The 27,891-nt window shown below is 35.6% G+C and overlaps 1 protein-coding gene and 1 pseudogene across 6 annotated transcripts in view; one reads left to right on the top strand and one right to left on the bottom strand.

Moving 5' to 3' along the window:
- Window positions 1-27,891, top strand: part of ZNF148 (zinc finger protein 148) — a 143,964-nt gene that overhangs the window by 51,900 nt on the left and 64,173 nt on the right. For 4 of the 6 annotated variants that reach the window (XM_023215179.2, XM_023215163.3, XM_023215172.3 and 1 more), the window contains 2 exons: window positions 1,457-1,592; window positions 11,633-11,981. In XM_023215179.2, coding sequence (XP_023070947.1) covers window positions 11,649-11,981 — 333 coding nt within the window. In that variant the 5' untranslated portion in view covers window positions 1,457-1,592; window positions 11,633-11,648. The remainder of the gene's footprint in view (window positions 1-1,456; window positions 1,593-11,632; window positions 11,982-27,891) is intronic. The other 2 variants (XM_023215197.3, XM_023215187.3) reach the window with 1 other exon arrangement.
- LOC111542153 lies at window positions 13,904-14,398 on the bottom strand (annotated as a pseudogene).

Below are 27,891 nucleotides of genomic sequence, written 5' to 3'. Positions count from 1 at the left end.
AAAAAAAAAAACTAGCCGGGTGAGGTGGCAGGTGCCTGTAGTCCCAGGTATTCGGGAGGCTGAGGCAGGAGAATGGCGTAAACCCGGGAGGCGGAGCTTGCAGTGAGCTGAGATCTGGCCACTGCACTCCAGCCTGGGCGACAGAGTGAGACTCTGTCTCAAAAAAAAAAAAGAAAAAAGAATTTGAACTTTTAAAAAAATATGTAAACTGTTGAAATGTGTTTTAAAAAATGAATTAATATACTTTCTTAAGTTCAAAGAGGAAATCCTTACTGATATGGATGTAGGTGGGAAAGACTATTCTTTTTGCCTTTGCACCATCATAAACTAATGTAAAATCATAGGATCTTTCATGTATCATCTGGTCTCCACACTTCTTGTGAAGGAGTGTATGCAAACTATTCTTGATAGATAGGAATCTAATATTTTAAGAACCTCCAGGGTAGGAAATTCCATAAAATCTTTAGTCTGTTAACTATGCTCTGAATACTCACTGTCAGGAAGTTTTCTTCCTGTGTATAGCCTATACTCTGTTTTTGTTTTGAATGTGCTAAAAATTTTCCATATATTTTTATCTATCTTTTTTGTCAGCTTTTTCCTGTCAGTGGTAATCTTGCTGATAATATTTAATCTGATTTTATGACCATAATTGTTTCTATTGTTTTTGGCCACTAGAATTTTATGTTGAATTTATATAATAGTTTCTTTTAAGTTTTGGCATGCCATTAGTTCTGTTTGTTTGTAAGGCCTGCCATTGTGTTTCTTCTGTCTTCACTTCATAAACTTTAACAAAGCAGATATGATTAGTGTTTGTAAGTAGTTTCTTAAGTTTTGTTTTTTCTAACCTTTTAGGTCTGTAATTCTCTGAATTTCCTTGAATATCCTGTATCTTTGAGGCTGTAGATTCCACATCTAGGCAATTGTTTTTTGTTATTTTTTTTTGAGACAGAGTCTCGCTTTGTTGCCCAGGCTGGAGTGCAGTGGTGCATTCTTGGCTCACTGCAAGCTCCGCCCCCCAGATTCATGCCATTCTCCTGCCTCAGCCTCCCGAGTAGCTGGGACTATACACGCCCGCCACCACGCCCTGCTAATTTTTGGTATTTTTAGTAGAGATGGGGTTTCATCGTGTTAGCTAGGATGGTCTCGATCTCCTGACCTTGTGATCTGCCTGCCTTGGCCTCCCAAAGTGCTGGGATTACAGGCATGAGCCACCGTGACCGGCCGGCAGTTGTTCTTTATAAGGCCAAGTTTATTTCTCATTTACCGTCTACTTACTACTATTGCATTTTCCCAATTTCAAACATAAAAACAAGTCAGTACATTGATCATTGAGTCATAACTTACTATATTTAGAAAGAATTTTCATTTCAGTATTCATACCAATTTGCACATATTATATTTGTATAGTATTTTTTCCTACCGTTAATAATGTTTGTTGTGTGTGCGTTTATTGTAGGAATTGGATGGCATAAGTGATTAAGGTGGTATTGAGGATTTCTGAAGCCTATGAACGGTAGAAACTCAACCATGATTTCTTTTTCAACTCTACAGCATTCCCTTCCTTGAAGTCTTCAGTTTTACCTTAGTCTCAGGTAATTTTAATACTTATATTTCATAATCTTGAATAAACAAGTTTTTTCAAATATGAAGTCATTGTGTTTAGCTGCTAGAATTTTATACTGAATTTATATAATAGTTTCTTAAAGTTTTGGTATTTATATTTGGAAGAAAATAGTTTTTTTCTTGAGGAAACAAATTTAAGAGATGAATAATGATGTCATTTTAGACTCTAACTCACACAAAAATGTGTAATCTTAAGTGAAATTGAATTGAGAGTTATTTTCTTGGTTTAACACTTTTTCTCAACAGGGTATAGCATTTTTTACCCCCTATCCTGAACACATAGACACTCATATTAAATTTCCCAGAATTTTCAAAGAAACTGTTTTCACACTGAGGAAAGTTAGGCATGTTAGTCAAGTTTAATGGTGTTTGCTATATAATTTTTAAAATGTGGAAAAACCATATCAGTTTCTATACATCTGTACATGTGTGTATGCCTGCACTAATATAAGGAAGCAGTCTTATAGATAATTCAGTAATCACTTAAGTATATAGGCTTGGCTACTGTGACTGAGGCTTAGAAAGGTAGAAATATATTTGAATTTACTTGAAAAGTCTGTGTAAACTATCTTGAGAGTATATGGAGGCTGCAGAATCACTATATCCCAGGGCTCCTTTGTCTTGCTCTGCTCTTTTTATGTGCAGTTTCTATATTGTGGGCGAGAATGGTTACCATTGTGTCTGCTGATAACAAGAAAAAGAGAAGGGCATTCTGTTTACCTTTAAGAGGAGTTTGTGTATATCACTTTCACTCAGATCCCTTTGGTTTTAACTTTGTCACATGTCACAACCAGCTGCAAAGGAGGCTGGGAAGTAAGTGACTCTGATCTAGGCAGCCATATGTTACACTTAATTTTTATTACTGGATAAGAAGGAGAGAACAGATTCTGGGGAGATAGCCAGGTATCTGTCACATTAAGGTTTGAGTCAGATATATTTTCCATTAAAAAGAAGTGCTGTTGATTTAAACAGTTAACTTTTTTGTTGTTGTTCTAGAATGAGTCTTGGTTACTGTATAGTATGTATTAAAAATAACCGGCCGGGCGCGGTGGCTCAAGCCTGTAATCCCAGCACTTTGGGAGGCCGAGACGGGCGGATCACGAGGTCAGGAGTTCGAGACCATCCTGGCTAACACTGTGAAACCCCGTCTCTACTAAAAAATACAAAAAGCTAGCCGGGCAAGGTGTCTGGTGCCTGTAGTCCCAGCTACTCGGGAGGCTGAGGCAGGAGAATGGCGTAAACCCGGGAGGCGGAGCTTGCAGTGAGCTGAGATCCGGCCACTGCACTCCAGCCCAGGCGACAGAGCGAGACTCCGTCTCAAAAAAAAAAAAAAAAAATAACCATTAGCAATCTAGGCATAGTGGTATGCGCCCAGTCCCATCTCATTTAATTAAAAAAAAAAAAAAATTAGGTGTTTAACATTTGTTCATAGTATACAGGGACATTTTGTTTTAAGAAGTTTTTAAAAATATTTTTTAAATATTTCTTTTGCTCATATAAGAAGACAGAAACTTTATAGTTTGAATATTAATGTTTGAATTGTTGATATTGGCATAAAATGTGATGGATGCAATAACTAGATCCAACAGAATGTAGGATTCTGCTTTGTGGGAACTTTTTTTTTTTTTAACCTTTTCCCTCCCCTCTCCTTGTTAAGATAAATTATAGCTGTTTCTTAAACTGTTTGAATTTCTGTAAATTTGATATTTTAGTATTTCTAAATACACTATCTTCTTGTTACATTGTTTTACAGAACAGATGATAAATATTTGGAATGCAGAATATGCCTAGATTCTGTTTCATTTGAGAGGGGCTTCAGTGTGGTATAGAAATGCCTATTAACTTTGGCTTATTCAAATATTTATAAATTATTTTTCTGTGGTGAAAAAATAGTTTTTTAAAAAAACTTTTTAGGTTTTTGAAGTCATATTATATAAAATGATTATTGTTAGTGTGTAAGTTTTCTGATTAATAGTTGTGTTAGCAGCTATTGAAATAGGTATTTATTTAAACATCCTTTATTGTTGTTAGCACTGATCACAGAGGCCATTGTGTCCCAATGTATAAATGATGTTCCTGTTAGGATATTTTGAAATAGTAGTACTTTAAAAATTAACATAGTTTACAAGGTATGTTTTATAGATACAAAATGGTAGTTATACAGAGATATATCTGAAGAGGTCTTTGAATGTACTTAGACAAGAAATAGATTTTGTTTTTTTAATAAGAGATGAAGTGGTTTCTGCTTAGATCAAAACTGTACTTTTCAAGGATGAAAGCAAATGCAAAACTTCTTCAGAATAACAAATAGCAAATTTGTTAAAGGTTCTGGTGTTAATCATGGGTTTCCTCTCACCAAATGATTTGGAGGCTCATTGATAACTTATATTTCTAATGCTGATATTTTTAAGGTCTAATTTCACACAGTTAGAAACATAGGTTAGAAATGTTAATATCCAAGTGAATGTAACTGGCATCCTGCAAATAACAAAGTGCTTTGGATCAGAAGTAATTTGTGAAATCTAGCATTTTTTCTTTTACCTGTTTTCAGAACAGGTTCCTTTGAGTGCCTCTCTTTTGGCTTGCAAGTGAAGTTTCATTTTAAAATGAATGGGTTCTGTTACAAAGTCGGGGGAAGAGGTGTTACTGAATTTGTGAGAATATTTTAAGTTGAAAATTACTCTTTTTATACAAAAGACAATGATTAGGTTCCGAAGCTTGCCTATTATAACCTGCTTTGACTCATAGGTGAAGTTCCATATTATTCAAAAAAGTTTATGGAAAATAATATTACTACCAAACTCAATACATAGAAATGGAGGATCTCTAAGTGGGAAATATTTATTTCTTTCATGCTCAAATGCAGATTAATTAAAGGTAATAAGTGGCACATGGAAGTTCATATACATTCTGAAAGGGAACTTGGTGCTGTAAAAAATTTTAAGGCCGGGCGCGGTGGCTCAAGCCTGTAATCCCAGCACTTTGGGAGGCCGAGACGGGCGGATCACGAGGTCAGGAGATCGAGACCATCCTGGCTAACACGGTGAAACCCCGTCTGTACTAAAAATACAAAAAAACTAGCCAGGCGAGGTGGCGGGCGCCTGTAGTCCCAGCTACTCCGGAGGCTGAGGCAGGAGAATGGCGTAAACCCGGGAGGCGGAGCTTGCAGTGAGCTGAGATCCGGCCACTGCACTCTAGCCCGGGCAACAGAGCAAGACTCCGTCTCAAAAAAAATAAAAATAAAAAAAAAAAAAAAAAAAAATTTTAGAGCATATAGCACAAGCCTTCAAATCTGTTTTCATTTTAAATTGTACAGCCCTCTTTTTTTGATACAGGTGTATCATTAGCACTGACTGGTTTTACATTTATTAGCCATATTTAGGATTATTTTTAAATTTCCAACTGGATATGGGAAGGTAGAGAGATTTTCCTGGTAAGGCTTTGAGAAAACAGAGGAAGGAAGGTAGCTTAAGAAGATATATTTAAACCCATGAAAAAGAAAGAATGGCTCAGGAGAAATTCACTGAGATATGAGTAACAGATAGAAATTGGAAAACAGAAAATGTGGAAAGTGTCAAGTCCTCCCACAGAAGAAAAGGGGATTCTGTGTCAGAACATTCTCCCATGGTAGCCATGAGATGGAGTAGTCAGCTAAGGACAGTTTGATTGCTTTGCCAAGCCAAGCAATGATGATAGAGAGGCCTTACGAGCAGGTGGTGAGAGGGCAATGAGAATTCAACTACTTCCTAATGTGTCCAGGGGCTTTTAAAGTCAGGAAATAGTGTGATAAGGTAAAAAGTGCATTGAGTCAGGTAAGTCTGGTTTGAAATCTCAGTTTACTTCTTAGCTATGCATCCTTGGGTAAGCCCCAGTTTGTTAAATGGGGATATGCTGTTCCTGTCTTGAGGGTTATTTTAAGTATTAAGTAAGGCAATATATTTAAAGGTGCCCAGCACAGTGTCTTACATTTCAGCACACATTAGTTGTCTTTCCTCTCCAGGTTTTCATAATTTCTGAATTTTAGAATACAGACGTAAACATACTAATTTGGAAAGACCCCATTAATTGTATAAAACTCCCATTAAGAAAACCTCAGCAAGCATTTTTTTTTCCCCGATTTTTAATTGGCCCTTGTAGAACAAGGAAGCGTTTTTAAGAGCCTTGTATATTTGATTAAAAATGAGTAATAGTACCCAACTTGTCCATTTGTAATGCTTCTGTTAACTTTGTCCTCTGAAGACAAGCCCAGACAGTTCCCCAAGTTTTGGAAATAATTGTCAAAAAACATTTGTTTTAAAAGCCTGTGTATTTAATTCCTTATTAAAAGCCCCGACCCAAAACTGTTTGCTCTGTTTCAACTTAATATAAATCTGTAAAGCTTAGTTTTTAATTACTTACACATAATTGATTAGAAATATTAAATTCGAAGATGACCACAAGAAGAGTCAACTATTTCTTCTCGTAGACAGGAGAAAAGTAATGGCAGATAATTTACATTCTTTTTAAGTACCCCTCTGCCACTAGGCTTAAATGACTAGATGGTTACCTAAGTCACTACAGTTAGACTTTTACACAGCTGAACTAAACGTGTCAATAGGAAGGATGTTAGGTATGTGTGGGGTTGGGAGTGGGAGCGGGGAGGGGAAATTCAATGGAACTGGAAGTTGTGTTGTGGCCCCCTAAATACCCCTGTAGCCGGTTTCTCTCGCAGAGGGATGGTGATGAGGGAAGAATAAATCATGGAAGCGGGGAAAGAATGCAGAATTCAAAGTAATCTGTGAAAGGGAGATTTAGGAGAAATTGGCTTTAGTTGGTCTCCTTCCTTTCTCTTTCCTGCTCTGTTGTAGTTTTCACCATTCTCTGCTGTGGGTAACTTGAAGTGCAGAGGAAGGATTGCCTCTCATTCTTAGCTGAATTAGCCCTCGGACATCATTGTCCAGCCTGTCTTGGTTCTTAAGAGCGCTGCCATTTTGTACTCTGTGGTATCAGCTGCCTAAGGTCTCTGCGAGATAAAGGGTCTTCACAGGGAGCTCAGCGTGGCTTATTACTCCACGTATTTTCTTTTCTCTCCAGTTGGACAGGGGTTCCTTGAAGCTGAAATTAATTGTTTAGTTTTTTTCCCCTTCCAAATCAGTCTTCCATGTGAGTAATAAGATTTAAAGGAAGCATTATTTCTTTCCTCTTCTGTGTCGTATCCCTAACCCCTGACTTTCCATTAATTATACACACATTTGGATTAGAAAGCAGTTGGCTTTTTGAGGAGTTAACAGGAGGAGACAGTTAATTATTCACTTACTAGTGTGGCTTGACTACCTCAGTTTTCTTTCTTTACACTTAGCTGATCCTCCCTAAAAATAATGAAATTAGGAGAGGGATATGGCATGTGTTAGCTTTTGAGCTTGGAACCTTTTGTTGTATTTAGATTTTTGAATATGCAGTGAGGCACGTGAGAGCTTTGACTGAGACCACTGAAGAGTTTCAGTGGGAAAGGTTAAAACCATAATGGCAGAGAAGGGAGGTGCAAGGACAATACCAATGTGTTTTTTCTACTTAATCTTTTTTTAATTAATAAATGTAGCTTTGTCCTGTTCCCTTTTTCCATGGACCTGGTAAAATTTCCTGGCCAGAGACAGGTTGAGGTATATGATAGAGGTATGACTCACTTTGTCTTTGAAACTTGTCTTAAAATAACACTAAGTCTTTGTTTTAAAATAAAGAAGAAAAACAAGACCTAGAGTCAATTCTGTTACTCATACCCTGTTAGCTTGCTGGAACCTTAAAGAAAGAAAAGATGTTGGTACATGAAAAAGGAATAATAAAAAGTCAAAATTAGTCTTCTTCATGAAGATCCTTTCTTATTTCATTTTCCAAATTCCAGTTAAGTTTCTTACCAGGAAAAAAAAAAAAAAAAAAAAAATATATATATATATATGTGTGTGTGTGTGTGTGTGTGTGTGTATGTGTGTATTTGTGTGTGTGTGTGTGTGTATATATATATATATATATATAGAAAGGATCTTACTATCTACATAGTTGTCCTTGATTTTTTTTCACTTAATATATCTTGGAGAACCAGCACATAAAGCTAACCTCATTCCTTTTAATGGCTGCATGTGTTCCATTGTATGGTTGAGTCATAATTAATGTAACAAGTCCCCTGTCTATGGATGCTTAAATGTGTTTCCAGTCTTTTCCCATTGAAGGGTTGTAGCAAACACCCTTATACTTTCTTCTTTGATGAATGTCTGTGAATAAACCCATAAGGTTGGATACTATATATCCCTAGCAGTGAGATTGCTTAATCAAGAGTACATACAGTTTTCATTTTGATAGATATTTCCAAAGCTCAGTTTAAAGCTTTGTCTTATTTAAAACCTTGTATCCATTGATATTGGAGTTTGTTTTGATATCTTAGTACTTTCTGGTATTTTGGGGAAATTTCAGGGTATTTCAAAAAGTTTCCAGGCCAGACAGTTTAATTCCCAATATATGCCTTAATTTGGGGCCATAGGAATAAGGAACTTATGTAAAAAAGAAGAGAGATTTATTTTTCTTTGCATGTGGTCGGTTTTCAGGAAGATTTTTGAAGAGGTCATTTGTTTTTCATTTGGAGTATTTCCACTTTGTCTTCAGTTTACTACTTCTGTATCAAGGTGTGCTCTCTTCCTATTCCAAGTCTCTCACTCTAGCACTTTATGCCTTTTTTCCAAAATATTATCTGTCCCCAGAATACTAAGACTTCATCAATACTTATTGTTTTGACTTGATGCTAAGCATACAATTAGGTAAAAAATAAAAACTAAAAAAAAAATCACATCAAGCTAAAAATCTTCTACACAGGAAAGGATATAGTCAATAAAGTGAAGAGACAACCCACAGAATGGGGGAAAATATTTGCAAACTACCCTTCTGACAAGGGATTAATAACCAGAATATATAAGGAGCTCAAACAATTCTATAGGGAAAAAAATCTAATAATTCAATCAAAAAATGGACAAAAGATTTCAGTAGACGTTTCTCAAAAGACATGCAAATGGCAGACAGGCATGAGCATGAAAAGGTGCTCAACATCATTGATCATCAGAGAAATGGAGATCAAAACTACAATGAGATGTCATCTCCAGTTAAAATTGCTTATATCCAAAAGACAGGCAATTACCAGTGCTGGTGAGGATGTGGAGAAAAGGGAACCCTTCTACGCTGTTGGTGGGAATGTAAATTAGTACAGCCACTATGGAGAAAAGTTTGGTGGTTCCTCAAAAAACTAAAAATTGAGCTACCATACAATCTAGCAGTCCCACTGCTGGGCATATACCCCCCAAAAAGGAAATCAGTATATTAAGATATTTGCACTCCTGTGTTTGTTGCAGCACTGTTTACAATAGCTAAGAATTGGGAGCCACCTGAGTGTATATGAACAGATGAGTGAATAAACAAAATGTACATGTACACAGTGGAGTAGTATTCAGCCATAAAAAAGAATGAGATCCAGTCATTTGCAACAACATGGGTGAAACTGGAGATCACTATGTTAAAGGAAATAAGCCAGGCACAGAAAGACAAATGCATGTTCTCACTTATTTGTGGTATCTAAAAATCAAAACAATTGAACTCATGGATATAGAGAGTTAAAGGATAGTTGCTAGAGGCTGAGAAGGGGAAGGTGGGGATGGTTAATGGGCAAAAAAAAAAAAAAAAAAGAAAGAAAAAATGAATAAGACCTACTATTTGATAGCACAGTAGAATGATTATAGTCAATAACAACTTTATTATACATTTAAAAATAAAGAATGTAATTGGGTTGTTTGTAACTCAAAGGTAAATTCTTGAGGGGATGGATACCCCATTCTCCATGATTTGCTTATTTCACATTGTTTATATCAAAATATCTCATGTAACCCATAAATATATATACTTATGTATATATGCACTGCCCCAATTTTTTTTTTTTTTTGAGATGGAGTCTTGCTCTCGCCAGGCTGGAGTGAAGTGGTTCGATCTCGGCTCACTGCAACCTTCACCTCCTGGGTTCAAATGATTCTTCTCCCTCAGCCTCCTGAGTAGCTGGGACTACAGGCACCCGCCACCATGCCTAGCTACATTTTTTGTATTTTTAGTGGAGACAGGGTTTCACCATGTTGGCCAGGATGGTCTTGATCTCCTGACCTCGTGATCTGCCCGCCTCGGCCTCCCAAAGTGTTGGGATTACAGGCATGAGCCACTGTACCTGGCCAGTGTTTTATATATTTAAAACATAAAAATATAGTTATTTTATGTATTTAATGATTGTTTGTAAGTTTTCTTTAGTGATTTGTCTGGTAGTGTTCCTGTCAGTTTATTCTTTACTGAATTCATCTCTTCTTATTTTTAAGGTATTTTAGTATATTAAGGATATGGAATTTTTGACTGATGTTACAAATACTTTTCACCAATTGATTTTTAAGGATTTCCAAATAAATGGTCAGAATAATCAAATTTTAGCCTTAAGAGAGTGTTTCATTTAGTTTTAGTTTATTTTCTAAGAAATGTGATCAATGAAATTTTTGAAGAGAGCAGATATTTGGTGATGTATGTAACATCTTTGACGTTTATTTTTATTTATTTATTTTTGAGACAGGGTCTTGTTCTGTCACCCAGGCAGAGTGCAGTAGTACAATCACAGCTCACTGCAGCCCTGACCTCCTGGGCTCAAGCCATCCTCCTGCCTCAGTCTCCCAAGTAGCTGGGACCACAGGTGCGTGCCACCATGCCCAGCTAATTAATGTATTTTTATTTTGTAGAGATGGGGTTTTGCCTTGTTGCCCTGGCTGGTCTTACACTCCTGGGCTCATGTGATACACCTACCTCGGCCTCCTAGATTGTTAGAATTACAGGCATGAGCTACCATACCCAGCAATCTTTGACCTTTAGATTTTAACTTTGCTACCTTAAAGATTTTGAAAAGTGAAATAAGGTGTTTTGTACAGATATACTGTATATATTCTAGGCTGATAATACCTGGTACCAGGGAAGAAAGATTAGCAAGTTTTGAATTATACATTTGTATATTTTGCTGTTCATAAGGTTGTTTTAAGCTGTTCATTTCAGTAAAGGTTTCTCCGTTAACGATAACCTTAGTAAAGGAAAGAGTATTTTGATTTCAGTAGTGTGTTGAAATTTAACTTTGGTATTTGACTGCTGAAAACTATGATCAGAGTTGGTCATTACTTATGTGATTAATTTGGGAAAGAAGTGACTAAACTGAAATATACTTAACATTTTCATTATAGTAATGACTGCTGTAGTGGTTTTCTGTGTATACCTTTGTTTACATTTTTTATTTCATCAAGATAAATTCCAAAATGTAGAATTCCTTGTTCAAAGAATATGTACATTTTTATAGCTTTTGATACATACTACCAAATGACTTGTGAAAGTAGTTGATATAATACATACTTTTATTATCAGTAGATGAGTGTCTTTTTTTTAATACTTTAACATTGGATGTATTTTTTAAGAGTCATTATCAGTTTGGTAGTTAAAATATGATAGTCCAATTTCTTGGATTACTACTGAGACTCTGTTTTTGTGCTTAATGACTATTTCTAAATTTTTAAAAATGATTTGATGATGTTCTCTGTCAGTTTATTCCTTATTGAATTCATCTATATTTTTATTTTTAACACATTTCAATATATTATTAATATATTAAAGTGTATGGATCTCTTGATTGATGTTACAAATACTTTTCCCTAATTTGCTTTTATGTCAGGCTTATTTTTCAATAATAAAGTAGTTAGGATTTTATGCCTTTATATCAAAATGAAAATTTGTGTTTTATTTTACCAGCCTTTGGAAACCGATCTTGGTATTATAATTTTAAAATTGAAGGCAGTTCCAAAGTATATGAATAAAATCTTTGTATTTGAATATTCAAATTCTTAATTTGAAAATTAAAAAAAATGAAGTAGTCATATAAAACTAATTTACTGTATTTACTGTGTTTCGTTGCCAAACTTGGTCTTTCTAGGCAGTTATACTTAAGCATGAACATTGACGACAAACTGGAAGGATTGTTTCTTAAATGTGGCGGCATAGACGAAATGCAGTCTTCCAGGACAATGGTTGTAATGGGTGGAGTGTCTGGCCAGTCTACTGTGTCTGGAGAGCTACAGGATTCAGTACTTCAAGATCGAAGTATGCCTCACCAGGAGATCCTTGCTGCAGATGAAGTGTTACAAGAAAGTGAAATGAGACAACAGGATATGATATCACATGATGAACTCATGGTCCACGAGGAGACAGTGAAAAATGATGAAGAGCAGATGGAAACACATGAAAGACTTCCTCAAGGACTACAATATGCACTTAATGTTCCTGTAAGTAATTCCTTTATAGGATACTAAACTTAGAAACATAATTTCTTGTTAAGTAATACTGCAAGTCGTCGAAGAAATTTCAGGAAATGTTTCAGGGCTAAATAGTGTTCTTGAATAGATATACTAAAATATTGACATAAATCATATTTGAAAGGCAAAATTAAGTTCTTGTATTATATTATTTTAGAAGCTTATTTCTTTCAGGATAACAATATTTCTATATCAGGATTACTTTGGTATTAAATTTTAAATGCTTAATTTTGAAAGATACTTTATTTAACTTCTAGATTTCTCCTTAAAGAGTAAAACATTTGAATCTTCAACATAACTAGAAAAAGATCACACATTCAAGGGTTTTTCCTTCAAATTCTGTAATTCTTGCCTTCTTAAATTTTTCTAATATGCTCTTATTCTCTGTTCTCTTTGTATTCTCCACTTGCTTGATCTGTTTATCTTTTTAAAATATATCAGCCCTTTACTTTTTCCTGTCTACCCCAGACATCATTTAAGATGTTTCATAAGCGCCCATATCTTTTTCCTTCTTCTACCTTTATTTTTACCCAGTAATCAGTGAAACCACAACCATCATGTAAATTCTTGTCTCTTCTTTCTATGATGTCAAACCTGGGTTCCTTTCAGTTCATCTAACATGTACTTTTTCTTTTGATTTAAGACTTTAATATATCCTGCTTGAGATAATACCCTCAGTCATACATCATACCTGTTTTATAACCTGTAGATATAAGTTGACTACTTCTTCTTAACTCTAGGTTGAGTCCCTGTGACAGGGACTTGTGATTTACTTGTACGATGTTTCTCTGATAGATTGTAGACTGTAAGGACAGGAGTTTTGTCTTACTTTTCCCTGTAGTCCAGGTGTTGGCACATGGTGTGAATGGATAACTACTTGTAGTTGTGCTCTGATATATACGTTCACCAGCTTTACCTAGCCCATTGCAATAACTTTTTCCTCTTTAGCCTGTTGATGTGATGGATTACATTAATTGATTTTTTTTATGTGGAAGCAACTTTCTTACCTGGAATAAATCCTGCTTGTTTGTGGTATATAGTTCTTTTTAAATGTGGTTGGATTTGATTTGATAATATTTTGAGGATTTTTACATTTGTGTTCTTGATAAATATTAGTCTATAGTTTTCCTGATGTCTTTGTCTGTTTTTGGTATTAGGGTAATACTGATCTCATAGAATAAATTAGCAAGTATTCCCTCTGCTTGTGTCTTCTGGAAGAGATTGTAGAGAATTAATATAATTTCTTTCTTAAATGTTTGGTAGAATTCACCAGTGAACTGCTTTGGGTCTGGTGCTTTCTGTTTTGGAAGGTTATTGTTGATTCGATTTCTCCTATAAATATAGGTCTCTTCAGATTATGTAATTCTTCTTGTGTGAGTTTTGACAGATTGTGTCTTCCAAGGAATTGGTCCATTTTGATAAAGTTGTCAAATTTGTGGGAGCAAAGTTCATAGTATTCTTTTATTATCCTTTTAATGTCCAGGGGTTTATAGTGATGTCCTCTCTTTCATTTCTGATATTAGTAATTTGTGTTTTCTCTTTTTTTAAGACAGTAATTTTTTTTAAATTCCTTTTTTTATTTTTGTGAAGTATCATTTAACTGAGTTAAATTATATAGGGTTTTTTTGGGGTCTGTAATTGATGTACATTTGATTTTAAAAAGACACTGTTTGCCTTATATCAGGACAAAGAAGATTTACATACAACTATCAGCAGAAAAACAAAGTTTCTCTGTGATCTGAGCAGAGGTACTCTTTTCCTTGATCATAAGAAAATACAGTATTTTTAGAAGGTAAAGCTATTAAGATTACAGAAGTTTTACCAAAATGCTTTAAGCAAAAACTCTTTAAGAAAAAAGTATGAGTTCTCATTTTCTATTCTTAGCATGAATTTTAATTCTTTCTGGTAGAACCTAAGTCTTCTGAATGCCTGTTAGCATCATCCAAAGCTTGAACTTCTTCTATTTCTGGATTAAAAATTCATTCACAAATGAGCTGTGCAATGCGATCACTTTTTCTGACTTTAAACTTTTCTTTGCCAAAATTGAACAGTACACCACCAACATTTCCTCAGTAATTTTTGTCTATGACACCAGTTCCTACATCAATAAAGTGTTTTGCAGCCAAGCCAGACCATGGAGGTACTCTTCTATAAAACCCAGAAGGAAGAGCTATCTGAATGTCCATTTTCACTGTAGCTTTCTCCGTAGGTGGTATTGTATCATCATAGGCACCGTCGAGGTCATAGCCTTTGGGCTGTGTGGATCCCGGAGTTAGGGTTGTGGCCTGCTCAGAGAGTGGGGCAAAATGGAGCTGCATGCCACCCTCCTCTGCAAACCAGGCCTGTTTGCCGGGGGTAATGGTGGGTGTCTCTTCAGAGCAGGGCATGGCAGAGTGAGAATGCGAGCAGAGGAGAGAGCAACAATTTTTTAAGTGTCCATTTTAGTAGCGTGAACTATATTGACATTGTTGTACAACAGATCTCTAGAACTTTTTCATCTTGCAGAACTGAAACTGAAACTCATATTGGAATAACTCTGCATTTCCCCCTGCCCAGTGGTAGAGGCTTGCTCATTTTACTGATATTTTCAAAGAAACGGCTTTTGGTTTTCTTGTTTTTTTTTTTTTTTTTTTTTTTTAACTCTATATCCTATTTTCAGTTTCATTTATTTCTACTCTAATTTTTATTATTTTTTTCTGCTTGTTTTGGATTTACTTTGCTCTTCTTGTTTTACTTTCCTAAAGTGGAAGTGTATTCATTTTAGATTTTTTGTTTCTAATATATACATTCATACTATAAATTTTCCTCTAAGTACTGCTTTAGGTACATTGCACACATGTTGATAGTTGTGTTTTTATTTTTGTTTAGTTCAATATATTTAAAAATATCTGTTAAGATTTCTTCTTTGGACTGGGTGTGGGGGCTCACACCTATAATCTCGGTACTTTGGGAGGCTAAAGTGGGTGGATCACTTGAGCTCAGGAGTTTGAGACCAGCCTGGGCAACACAACAAAACCCCATCTCTACTAAAAATACAAAAGTTAGCTGGGCATGTGGCATGCACTTGTAATCCCAGCTATGTGGGAGACTGAGGCATGAGAATCACTTGAACTCTGGAGGCAGAGGTTGCAGTGAGCCAAGATTGCGCCACTGCACTCCAGCCTGGCTGACAGATTGAAACTCTGTCTTAAAAAACAAAACAAAACAAAACAAAAAACAAACTTCTTTGCACCATTATTGTTTAGAAGTGTGTCGTTTAATATCCAAGTATTTTGAAATATTTTCTAGCTACCATTCTGTTATTTAGTTCTAGTTTAATTGTTGTGGTCTTAGAGCAGACGTCGTGTGATTGCTATTCTGTTAAGTTTGTTAGATTGTGTTTTATGGCCCAGAATGTTGTCCACCTTGGTGAAATGTTATGTGTGAGCTTTTAAAGAGTGCGCATTCTGTTTTTGTTGGATGAGGTAGTCTATAGATTGCAATAGACTGACATTTTTATTGGACTGACAGTAGCCTGAGCCTTCTCCAGTGTATCTTTCAGATAGTTTCTACTGTCATCTTTCCAAACCAGATGTATACATGTCATTCCCTTACCGAAACTTCTCCAGTGGTTCCTCATTACTAAACAGCTAAAATATACTTTTTTGCATGGGCGGAAATAGCCATCATACACCTATCCCTTATCCAACTTTTTTTTAAACTGCAGTTCAGCCCCTTTCCCCACCATTTTATGCTTTAAGCATATGAAATTAATTTAGTTGCCTAGGTCCACTATGGCTTTTTTTCTGTTACTTTTGTTAATGTCGTATATGCCTATAATATTATTTATTTGGCAATTTCCTGTTGTTCACGTTTCACCTTAAAAGATTTCTCTTTCTTGTGATTTTCTTTATGGTAACTATAATAACTTTGCATTTCCTTGCTTGCAGGACTGTCTTGTCATTATATTTTAAGGTATTTTTTTCTGTATCCTGCCTTTAAATTTTGTGTTTTCAATACCTGGGTTATAGTAGGCAGATTGTTTTTGAGTGAAAATATGCATTCTGTTTTTAATTGAGGAAAAGTTTAAAGTGAAATGCTCAGATTCTGAGTTTGTAGTTCAGAGTTTTGACAACTGCATAAACTTGTATATTCCATAATCCATCAAGACACCAAATTTTTTCGTCATCCTGAGGAGTTTTTTTGTAATTCTTCCCAGTCAATTCCCTTCACAAGAATTGTTCTGGCATTTTTTCTTCATAAATTGTCATTGTCCCTTGAGAACCTCATGTAAACGGAGTTATATGCAACTCTTGTGTCTGGCTGCTTTTGCACAACACGTTTTGAGATTCATCCATGTTGGTTGAATGTATCAACAGTTCATTCTTTTTCCCTATTAATGTTCAGTCATTTTAATTAATATCTTAAAATTTATTTATTCATTTTCCTTTTTGTGGTTATTTATGTTGTCTCTTTCAATGATTATGAATAAAGCGGTTAGGAAAATTGTACAAGTCTTTTTTTCATTTCTCTTGGTACATGTTCGTGTAAGTCTTAGTTCTCTTGGGTTTTCATTGATGGACCTAGTGTCTGTCTTTAAATCAGTATCACACTGTTTTGATTGCTGTATCTTTTATAGTAAATATTGAAATCAAGTTGTGTAAGTCCTCCAATTTTGTTGTTCTTTTGTAATGCTGTAGTGACTATGTTAGGACCTTTGCATTTTCATATAAAATATAGAATCCACCTTTTAGGTTTTTTTTTTGTTTGTTTGTTTTTTTGTTTTTTTAAGCCAGTAGGTTCTGATTGAGATTGCATTGATTCTGTATATTGACTTGATACAAACCAACATCTAAACAATAATGGCTCCCAGTCCATGAACATTGTACACCTTTACTTTTATTTAGGTTTTCTTTATTTCAGCATTGTTCTGTAGTTTTCAGTGTAAAGTTATTGGGCACATTTTGTTAATTTTATCCTTAAGTATTTCATGGTTTTGGTTGGATGCTGTTGTGAGTGGTATGTTTTAAAATGTCAAATTCTAATTGGTACTTTCTAGAATATAGAAATGCAGTTGATTCTTTTTATATTGACTATGTGTTCTGTGACTTTGTTATCTTTACTGATTAGTTATAGTAGTTATGTTGTAGATTCCTTAGGTTTCTTCACTATCGTATTGTCCATATGTTTTACTTTCTTTCCAATCTGTATCTCTTTTATTTCTTTTTCTTATTGCACTGTCTGGGGCCTACAAAGCAATGATGAATAGAAGCGATGCAAGTAGGCATCTTTGCTTTGTTCCAGATCTTAAGGGGACTGCATTTACTCTTTCATCATTAAGAATTATGTTAGAGGCTGGGTGCAGTGATTCATGCCTCTAATCTCAGCACTTTCAGGTGCCAAGGCAGGCAAGGGATTGCTTGAGCTAAGGAGTTGAAGACCAGCCTGCGCAACATGGGGAAACCCCATCTCTACCAAAAAAAAAAAAAAAAAAAAATTACCTGGGCATGATGGTGTGCACCTGTAGTTTCAGCTACTTGGGAGGCTGAATTGGGAGGATCACCTGAGTCCAGGAGGTGGAGGTTGCGGTGAGCCAAGATCACACCATTGTACTCCAGCCTGGGTGACAGAGTGAGACCCTGTTTCAAAAAAGGAATTAGGTATAGGTTTTTCATAGATTACTTTTATTACGTTGAAGTGTTCTTTCTAGTTTGCTGAGACTTTGTCTAAAAAACATGAATGGATATTTAGCTTCATCAAGTATTTCTTCTGCATTGATTGAAACGATCATATGAATATCCTCTCATTCTCTTAATATGGTGAATTGTACTGATTTTCAAATATTAAACAGCCCTTGCGTTCCTGGGATAAATCACATGTGGTCATGATGTGTCATCCTTTTTTCTTGTTGAATTCAGTTTACTAATTTAAACATTTGTATGTTTATGAGAGATATTAGTCCATGGTTTTCTTTCTTTTTTTTTTTTTTTTTTGGTAATAGCTATGTCATTTTTAGGTATATTGGCCTCATTTTAAATGGGTTAGGACGTATTTCCTTCTCTATTTTCTGAAAGAGTTTGTGTAAGATTGATATTTCTATCATACATATTTGATAGACTTTACCAGTAAAGCTAATCTAGAGTTGAGTTTTCTTTGTGGGAAAGGTTTTTTTGTTCTTTGGAGACAAGGTCTTGCTCTGTTGCCCAGGCTGGAGTGCAGAGTGCAGGGGCACGGTCACAGCTCACTGTAACCTCAACCTCTTGGGCTTAAATGATCCTCCCACCTCAGCTTCCCAAACAATTGGGACTACAGGCACATGTCATCACACCAGGCAAATTAAAAAAAAATTTTTTTTATAGAGACAGGGTCTCACTATGTTGTCCAGACTTGTTTCGAGCTCCCGGGCTCAAGTGGCCTCCCACCTCAACCTGTGGGAAGGTTTTAAATTACAAATTTTATTTAAAAAACATAAGTAGGCTATTCATACTGAATATTTTTTTTCTTGAATAAGTTTCGGTAAATTGTATTTTTAAAGGAATTTGTCTATTTCTTAATTGTTTAATTGACCAAAGTTCTATTAATATTTTCTTTTGTTGTTTTAAGGATCAATGGTGATTTCTTTTTTTCTCATTCCTGCTATTGGTACAATAATTTTTCTTTTTCTTGATTAGACTGGGTAGAGATTTATTAGTTTTTGTTGTCTCTTCAAATAATGATGTTTCAGTTTTATCGATTTTCACTATGCACTTTAACTTTTGTTCATTTTTACTTTTTATTATTTCTTTCTACTGCCTTGGTTTTCATTTGCTCTTCTCATCTTAACTTTTTAAAGTAGAAAGTTTGGTGACTGATTTTAGATATTCATTTTTGACCTAAACATGTGAAGCTCTAAACTTTTTTCTCAGCATGGCTTTTGATGTATTTTTTATCATTTTAATTCAATTAAAGATACTTTTAAACTTCTTTTATTTCTTTTTGATTCGTGAGTTAATTAGAAGTGTTTTGCTTAATTTCTGAATGTTTAAAAATTTTCCAGATACCTTTTCATCACTGATGCCTAATGAGTGTGGTTAGAAAATATATGCTGTATGATTTCTGCCCTTTTAAATTTATTGAGACTTGTTTTAGTGCTTGGCATATGATCTATTTGGTGAGTGTTCTGTGTGTACTTGAAAAGAATGTGTATTCTGACTATTGTTGGTTGGGTTATTTTCTAAATGTCAGTTAGGTCAAATCGTTTAGTTGTATTCACTTTTTCTTTTTTCTTTTCTTTTTGTTTTTCTTTTATTTATTTATTTTTTTGCTCATGCTGGTGTGCAGTGGTGTGATCATGGCTTAATGTAGCCTTCACCTCCTGAGCTCAAGTTATCCTCACAACTCAGTCTCCTGAGCTTTCTGGTCTGTGGGCACACACCACCATGCCAGGCTAATTATTAAATTTTTTTGTAGAGACAGTCTCACTATGTTGCCCAGGCTAGTCTCACACTCCTGGGTTCAAGCAGTCCTTCTGCTTTCACCTCCCAAAGTACTGGGATTACAGGCGTGAGCCACAGTGCCCGTTCACTAATTGTATTCTTTAATTCTTTTATGTACTCACTGATCTACATGTTCTGTTAGTTACTGGGAGAGAACTGCTAAAGTCTAGCAGTTAAAGTTTGTTATCCAAAAGACTCAGTTCAAAATTACATGTTGCATTTAATTGTCATGTTCTTCAGTTTTTGTTAGTCTGGGTTAATTCATCACTTTTGGAATTTATATTTTACATTGGTTTAGGAGAATGTCCCTCAGGCCTTACCTGATTTTTTTTCCTCCTTATGATATTTAAGTTAAGCATCTTTAGCAGGAATATCGTAGAAATAGTGCTGTGTTTTCTCCCCATTGCATTCTGACAGGCAGCACCTGAGTTTTATTTGCCGTCATTCAGATGATGTTTCACTTTGATCAATTGACACCTTCCAGGCTTTGCTACTATAAAGTTATTCCTTATCACACTTTATGTGCATCAGTATGGAATTAGGGTTTTTAAAAATTTGCTGGGTTAAAATATATTACTGTGATTATTTTCATACTCAGTTTGTTTAAGATTTGGCTAACAGAAGCCTTTTCAAGCTGGTTTTATGTTCTTGGACATACCTTGTCAGTCGTTGAGTACTTCTTTGCTTTTTGGCACATTATGTTCTAGGCTTATCTTGTCCGTTTTCTGCTTCAGTTCTGGAGCCAGCTATTTCTCCAAGGACCCCCTAGTTCATTTTAGTGGAGAATGGTATTTAGAAACCAGGGTCTGAGTGCTGAACATGCTGCTCCTTGCAGTTGGGGTATACCTGCTCCCAGGCCTCTCAGTGGACAGAGCTAGAGAATGTATGTATGTATGTAATTATATACATTTGTATATAGTGCACATTTTCCTTTCTATAATAATTTCCATACCTATCAATGTTGAAAACCATAAGTTCCTACTGATACCTCCCATTACAGTCCAACAGAGTACATTAGACGGTGAGAAACCTGGCTTGTTATCTCAGCATATTTACTTATTACCCTAATGCCTAATGCAGATGCTCCTAGGCTTCTAAACCTCACAGGAGTACTTGCTACCCCTGCCGTGCGTGGATACCTTTCTCCTCCTGCATGTGCTTTGACAACTTGAACTAGACCTTAGCTCCAAGTGGACCCCTTCCTTAGGGCACTCTTACTTAGATACACTGCACTGGTCCACACCCACTCTTTGATACCTTCTTCATCCTACTTAGCTTTTGACATCATGCTCTAGGCTGCTCTTTTCCCACAGTCTAGACCCTTCCTTATGCTGCTTGGGCTCCAACACCTCAAGCTGAGCTGCCCTTCTATATGGAGAACCACCTCACCCTTCTTGGGCTTTGACATCTTATATTGGGCCTCCTCCCATCTAGAAGCCCTCTTCCTTCTGTCTGGTATCTGACATCTTGCTTGGCCCCAGCTTATGGCTTTAGAACTGACTGGTTCCTGGAGGATAAGAGGATAGGCAAGAGCAGGAAGGGGAAAAGGACAAAATCTATCCTTTTTTATTTTAAAATTATATAGATTTATGGAAGGTGGCAAAAATGGTACAGAGAAGACCCCCTGCATCCTTCATCCAATTTCTCCCAGTTGTAACATTTTATATAAACGTACTGCAATGTCAAAAATCAAGAAATTCACATTGCTACAGTGTATCCTATGTTGAGGACTTTATGCAAGAACCCCTAACCGTTTTTGGCACCAGGGACCAGTTTCCTGGAAGACAGTTTTTCCACGAATGGGGTGGGGGTGGAGATGGTTTCAGGATGATTCAAGAGCATTACATGTATTGTGCATTGTATTTCTGTTATTATAATACATAATGAAGTAATTATACAACTCACCATAATGTAGAATCAGTAGGAGCCCTGAGCTTGTTTTCCTGCAACTAGACCGTCCCATATGGGGGTGATGGGAGACAGTGACAGATCATCATCAGGCATTAGGTTCTCATTAAGGAGCAGGCAACCTAGATCCCTTGCATGTGCAGTTCACAATAGGGTTTGAGCTCCTATGAGATTTTAATGCTGACGGTGACCCAACAGGAGACGGAGCTCAGGCGTTAATGCGAGCAGTGGGGAGAGTGTGTAAATACAAATGAAGCTTTGCTTGCTCATTGGTTGTTCACCTCCTGCTATGCAGCCAGGTTCCTAACAGGTCCATGGCCTGGGAGTTGGGGACTTCTGTTTTATAGCACATGTAGATTTGTGTAGCCACCAAAGCAATCAAGATACAGAACTAAGCCAGGATAACAAAGGTCTGTCTGGTGCTATCTGCTATAGGCACACCTCTTGTCTTCCTTCCACCATTCCTAACCCCTGAATACCCCTAATCTGTTGTTTATCTCTAGAACTTTGTCAGTTTTGAGAATGTTGTATCAATGGAATCCTACAGGATGTGACCTTTTGGACTTGACTGTTTTTTCACTCAACATAATGCTCTTGAGAGTCATCCAGGTTGTTGCATATATCAGTAATTTGTTACTGTTTGTTTTGTAGTAGTGTTGCATAGTATCGATGTACCACAGTTTACCATTCACTTATCGAGGGGACAGTTTAGTTGTTTCAAGGTTTTGGTTATTAAAAATAAAGCTAGTGTTAACATTTGTGTGCAGGTTTTTTTGTGAATATAGGTGTTCATATCTCTAGAATAAATACCCTACCATACCCCTATCACCCAGATATAGTCACTCATAAATTTTGGCTTATGTGCTTTATGGTTTTTTGACAAGCATGCCATACATGAGATGATATTGCTTTTTTATGTAGTCTTTTCACTTAACAGTATATTTTAAACTTTTTTCAACTCTGTATTCTTCTAAAACAACTTCAGTGTCTGCTTGATAATTCCATTTTTATGGTAACCCATAATTCATTCCTTATATTCCAAATAGATAATGGTAAATTTGAGTCCATTCTGAAGATGAATCAATGAAAAGCTGTATTATGCCATATACCAGATGGGCAGAATTTGCAAAGTGTTTGCATAACATTGGTTTATAGTAGAACATAAGAGACATGAGAAATTCTATCCCTTACTTCTTACTTATGGATTCCTATTGATAAGGTGGGGGGGGCGGTAAAGGTAAAGGGCAGGTCTGGGTTTCATTAATGTACTTTCTTTTTTCTTTTTTCTTTTTTTTTTGAGACAGGGTCTTGTTCTGTCACCCAGGCGGGAGTGCAATGGCATGATCATGGCTCATGGCAGACTTGATCTCTTTGGCTCAAGTGATCCTTTCACCGTTGCCTCCAGAGTAGCTGGCACCACAGTTGTGTGCCACCTTGCCTGGCTAATGTTTAAAATTTTTTTCAGAGATGGGATCTCAGTATGTTGTCCAGGCTGCTCTTGAACTCCTGGGCTCAAGCCATCCTCCCACCTTGGCCTCCCAAAGTGCTGGGATTACTGGTGTGAGCCACCACAACTGGCCATGAATGTTCTTTTTCTTTCTTTCTTTCTTTTTTTTTTTTTTGAGACAGAGTCTCGCTCTGTCACCCAGGCTGGAGTGCAGTGGTGCGGTCTCAGTTCAGTGCAACCTCCACCTCCTGGGTTCAAGCATTTCTCCCTGCCTCAGCCTACCAAGTAGCTAGGATTACAGATGCACGCCACCATGCCTGGCTAATTTTTGTATTTTTAATAGAGACAGGATTTCCCCATGTTGGCTAGGCTGGTCTTGAACTCCTGACCTCAGGTGATCTGCCCACCTCGGCCTCCCAAAGTGCTGGGATTATAGGTGTGAGCCACTGCGCCTGGCTGAATGTACATTTTTGAATTGAAGAGAGAAATTGATCTAGAATAATATGATCCAGGTCCCCAAAACTGTAGAAACTTCACAGTCCTTTACTCAAGTGTTTTTGTAGATTGTGCTAAAGCCTTTTAAAAATTGATACTGAACATGTTAATGATTTTCTTCTTTGATTTGCTCATTCATGTGGAAGGTACAGATAACTTTATATTAACTTTTTTTGGTCAGTTCAAAGCAAAAAATTGAGTTTTTAGTGTTTTAAAATTGTTTAAGTTCTGTAGCTTATGTAAACTCGCTAGTGTCTGGTGACATTTGAAATGTAAGTCATCATTTGTGATAACTACCAATTTTCAGGATTTATTTTGGCTCTCTAAGTCAGTCACTCAGATTTAGCTCAATGGCACTATGTTTTCAACAGCAAAGTATAGGCCAGCTGTTTCTTATTTTAATAAACTTTACTAATAGTGATGGGGTCTTGCTGTGTTGCCCAGGCTGGTCTCAAACTCCTGGCCTCAAAGCAATCCTGCTGGGATTACAGGCATGAGCTACTATGCCTTGCCTAGGCCAACTTTTGAACATCTACATATTTCTCATTAGAATTTTGTTTTTAATATTTTAAATATTTAAATTACATTTTGATAAAATTAATTTTTCAGTTCCTTGGTCACACTAGTCACATTTCAGGTTGTCAGTAGTCACATGTAGCTTCTGTATTGGATAGTGTAGATAAGGAATTATTTTCATCATTTCAGAATATTTTATTAGATAGCACTATATTAGAAAGCCTCTCAACTCAGAAACAAAATTTTATTTCAGCAATTAAAAAAATTATTTGGCCTATCCATTTTACACACTTATCAGACTCATTCAGGAGTATTTAGCAGATCATAAATTTTTATGGTCTTTATTTTTTCAGTTTGGTGGCAAGCATGTTAAGAGGAAGGACTATGTTCTGTATTAGCAAAATAGGGCAAATTGTAATTCACAGTGCTGTATGCGACATTCATCTTCTAGAAAACTATTGCTTTGTATCACTTGAGTGAAAGGATTTTATGAAGTAGGAACTATCTAAAAAATCATGCTCTAGTCACATAATGATGTAATAAAATATGAAATATTTCAGGCATGTATATAATTCCTTAAAAAATGCTTCAGCATTCGTGTAGCATTGTTAGTCATGATTTTTTTTGCTATAAAGCAACATGTATAAAATTGCAGGCATACTGTTATGCATTTTTATGTTTATGATTAATTCATTTAATGGCCCAGGAAACTCAAAATATATTTGGCCATTGGTGTAAGACCTCTGTTTTGGTTTTTAGTTTTTAAATTTCCTTAAATTCTATTACTAGTTTAGGGAGGAGGGTATAGATAATTCTCCCAAATATTTCATGCTCCAGTCAGTAAAAACTTAATATACAGATGCTAGGGATTGGTGACTTTTTTCTTCCTATTAGAAAAAAAGGAATTATTTTACCCATTTCAGTGGCTTTGTGGTATTTATTATTTTTGACAAATATTTTGTGCTTTGCTTTAATTGAGGAATTGCATTGCGTTTATTGGTGACGACTGATCTTTCAGAATCATTCTGGGGGGTGACAAATCAGTTTGCCTTTGTATTTGTTGGCTTAAATAGCCATTTATAGAATATGTTTCTTCCCCCTCTGGCTAACTTCCAACTTGTTATTTATTACATTATGTACTTTTTCAAAGTCTTTTATAAGTTATACCCAATTCCTAACTACCATTGCATTTCTTTTAAAGTTTATTTGAGGGATTCAGTAGTAGTTTTGTTTTAAGGAGAATAGATGGTAACTAACTTCAACGCTATTTTTTTCACGAGATTTTACTCTCATACCACATGGCTCTTTAAAAAAGTGTATTATCTACCAGCAATCATTATTTGGGCAGAAAGCATGTTCTGAGTACTATTCCTTTCCTGGTGAGAGTCATGTTTATTGCTTATTATTAATGATTTCAACTCAACAGGCAAGTAGATGAATCAGATTGTCTCTTCCAGTAGATTGTTTTAGGGAGTTGACCCAACATGGTCTATTTTTCAGTATCCTCACTTGCTCTTAAGGTTGTTTGACCTAGTTTATATCTTTTTTTCCTCCTTAAGTGAACATAAATTGTTGGTAGAAGATTTCTTTATAGATGACTTTATTATTTTTATTTTTAAATTTTTTATAGAGATGGAAACTTGCTAGGTTACCAGACTGGCCTTGAACTCCTGGCTTCAAGCCAGCCTTTTGCCTCAGCCTCTCAAAGTGTTGGGATTATAGGTGTAAGCCACCACAGCTGGTTTCTAGCCGACTTTAATAACATAACCAGTCTCCTAACACTCTTAATATAGTTCTGTCTGACCTTTGATGTCTAATTGCTTCATCTGAAATTGTGAGACAGTGGTACTGAAGGAGAGTTACGCTCTTAGACTAGTAGTACAGTACACAAATTGGAAATCATTTAGCGCAGGGTATATAGAGTCAGCCTAGCTACATTAGTTTCAGAGCGGTCTACTTTGGTGTTTTTATATTTGTATTTTATTATAAAAGGACTACATTGTCATTGTAAAAATTAAAACAAGGTAGAAGAAATAATAAAGTGAAAAGTAAAAATTTCCTTGTTTCCGATGTCTGTCTACTACTCTTAATTCCAAAGAAATAGCTACTAATATTAATACCTTTCTGGAAGTTTTACATTTATAAAGAAACATATTGTGTGCATACATTTTTGTCTATATAATACATTTTGGATATATAATACATATATTTGACTGGGCTCAGTGGCTCACACCTGTAATCCCAGCACTTTGGGAGGCTGAGGCGGGTGGATCATGAAGTCAGGAGATCGAGACCATCCTGGCTAACACGGTGAAACCTTGTCTCTACTAAAAAAAAAAAAAAAAAAAATTAGCAGGGCGTGATGGCACACACCTGTAGTCCCAGCTACTTGGGAGGCTGAGGCAGGAGAATGGCATGAACCCGGGAGGCGGAACTTGCAGTGAGCTGAGATTGCGCCACTGCACTCCAGCCTGGGCGACAGAGCGAGACTCTGTCTCCAAAAAAAAAAAAAAAAAAAGGCATATTTAATATAAATATACAATATTTTGTTTTACATAAATTGGATAATGCTGTTTGTGTGCATTTGAAATTTACATTATTCATTTAATGACACATCTTGTGGAGATTTCCATGTTATTGCATATAAAACTGCCCTATTTTAATGAGTGATTAAAGGATATGTCATAATTTATTTAATCACACTCCTCTGTTGATTGACATTTGTTGTTACTGGGTTTGTTTGAATGAAATAATTGGAAAGGAGCATGTGTGTGTGCGCGCGTGTGTACGTGTGCACACATTTATAACATTATTGCTCTAGGTATATATCTTTCTATTGAAATGTAACATTTATACAGAAAAGTGCATAAATCAAAAGAGTACATCTTGATTTAATTTCTCTGAAGTGAACATCTCATGTAACCACTCTCAAGATCAAGATATAGAATCCCTTTTGGTCACAGCACTCCTCTAGTTCCTAAAGACGACTACTACCCCAACCTTATTAACTCCTAATAAAACTACTAGTTTTACCTGACTTTGAATTTGAAATAAGCAGAATCATAGACACTATATACTGAGTATCTGGTTTCTTTATTTTCATTGTTTATGAGATATACCCATGTTATTGCATGTAATTTCTATATAATCAGTTGAATGAATTTCATTTATTCTAGTCTAATAGGCGTTTAGATTGTTTCTAGATGTTTGGTATTAAGTGCTGCTGTGAATATTCTTGGATGTCACTTGTATGTATATGTACTCATTTCTCTTGGTTATATACTTAGAATTGGATTTACTGGATATGCATATGTTCAGCTTTAGTACATACTGACAAGTTGTTTAAATTGGTTTTGCCAATTTATAATGATTGCTCTTATCCTTGCTATTTGATCTTGTCAGTCCTTTTAAATTTAGCTGTTTTGGTGGTATGATAGTGGAATTACAATATGGCTTAATGTTTCATTTCACTGATAACTAATGAAATTGAATGTCTTTTCATGTTTATTGACAATTTGAATATTATTTTTTAGTAAGGTAGATGTCCATCTTTTGCCTAATTTTCTATTAGATTGTTTCTTTCTCTAACAGATTTGTAGTAGTTTTTTATCCACTGGTTGGATGTCTGTATTGCAATTATCATTTCTGACTCTGGCTAGTCTTTTTGCTTTTTTGATAAACAGGAGTTAATAAGGTTCAATTTATTGTATAAGTCTTTTCCTTTTGGTATTTTTTGTGTCCCTCTTAAGAAATTTTTGCCTATCCCAACATTGTGAAGGTATTTTCCTTTTTTAACTTCTGGAAGCTTTATGGTTTTCCGTCCCCATTTAGATCAGTAATCCACTGGGAATTGATTTTTGCTGGTGATGTGAATTGTGGAGATTAAGATTTATTTGATAGCTCTGGTTTCTTTCTCAAACATACCCATAGAGATTTTCTTTCACTTTACTTTGCTGGGTTAATGTTTCAGTTTTTGGAACAACTTAGTATATTAAGATAATAATATGTTTTTAAATTAATGGTAAGGATTTGTACTAGGACTGGATTTAATTTCTTTTTA

Source organism: Piliocolobus tephrosceles, chromosome 2, assembly GCF_002776525.5.
Source record: "Piliocolobus tephrosceles isolate RC106 chromosome 2, ASM277652v3, whole genome shotgun sequence".
NCBI classification, from domain to species: Eukaryota; Metazoa; Chordata; class Mammalia; order Primates; family Cercopithecidae; genus Piliocolobus; species Piliocolobus tephrosceles.
Note: the sequence above shows the minus strand (reverse complement) of the source record. Positions and strands in the feature narration are given on the sequence as shown.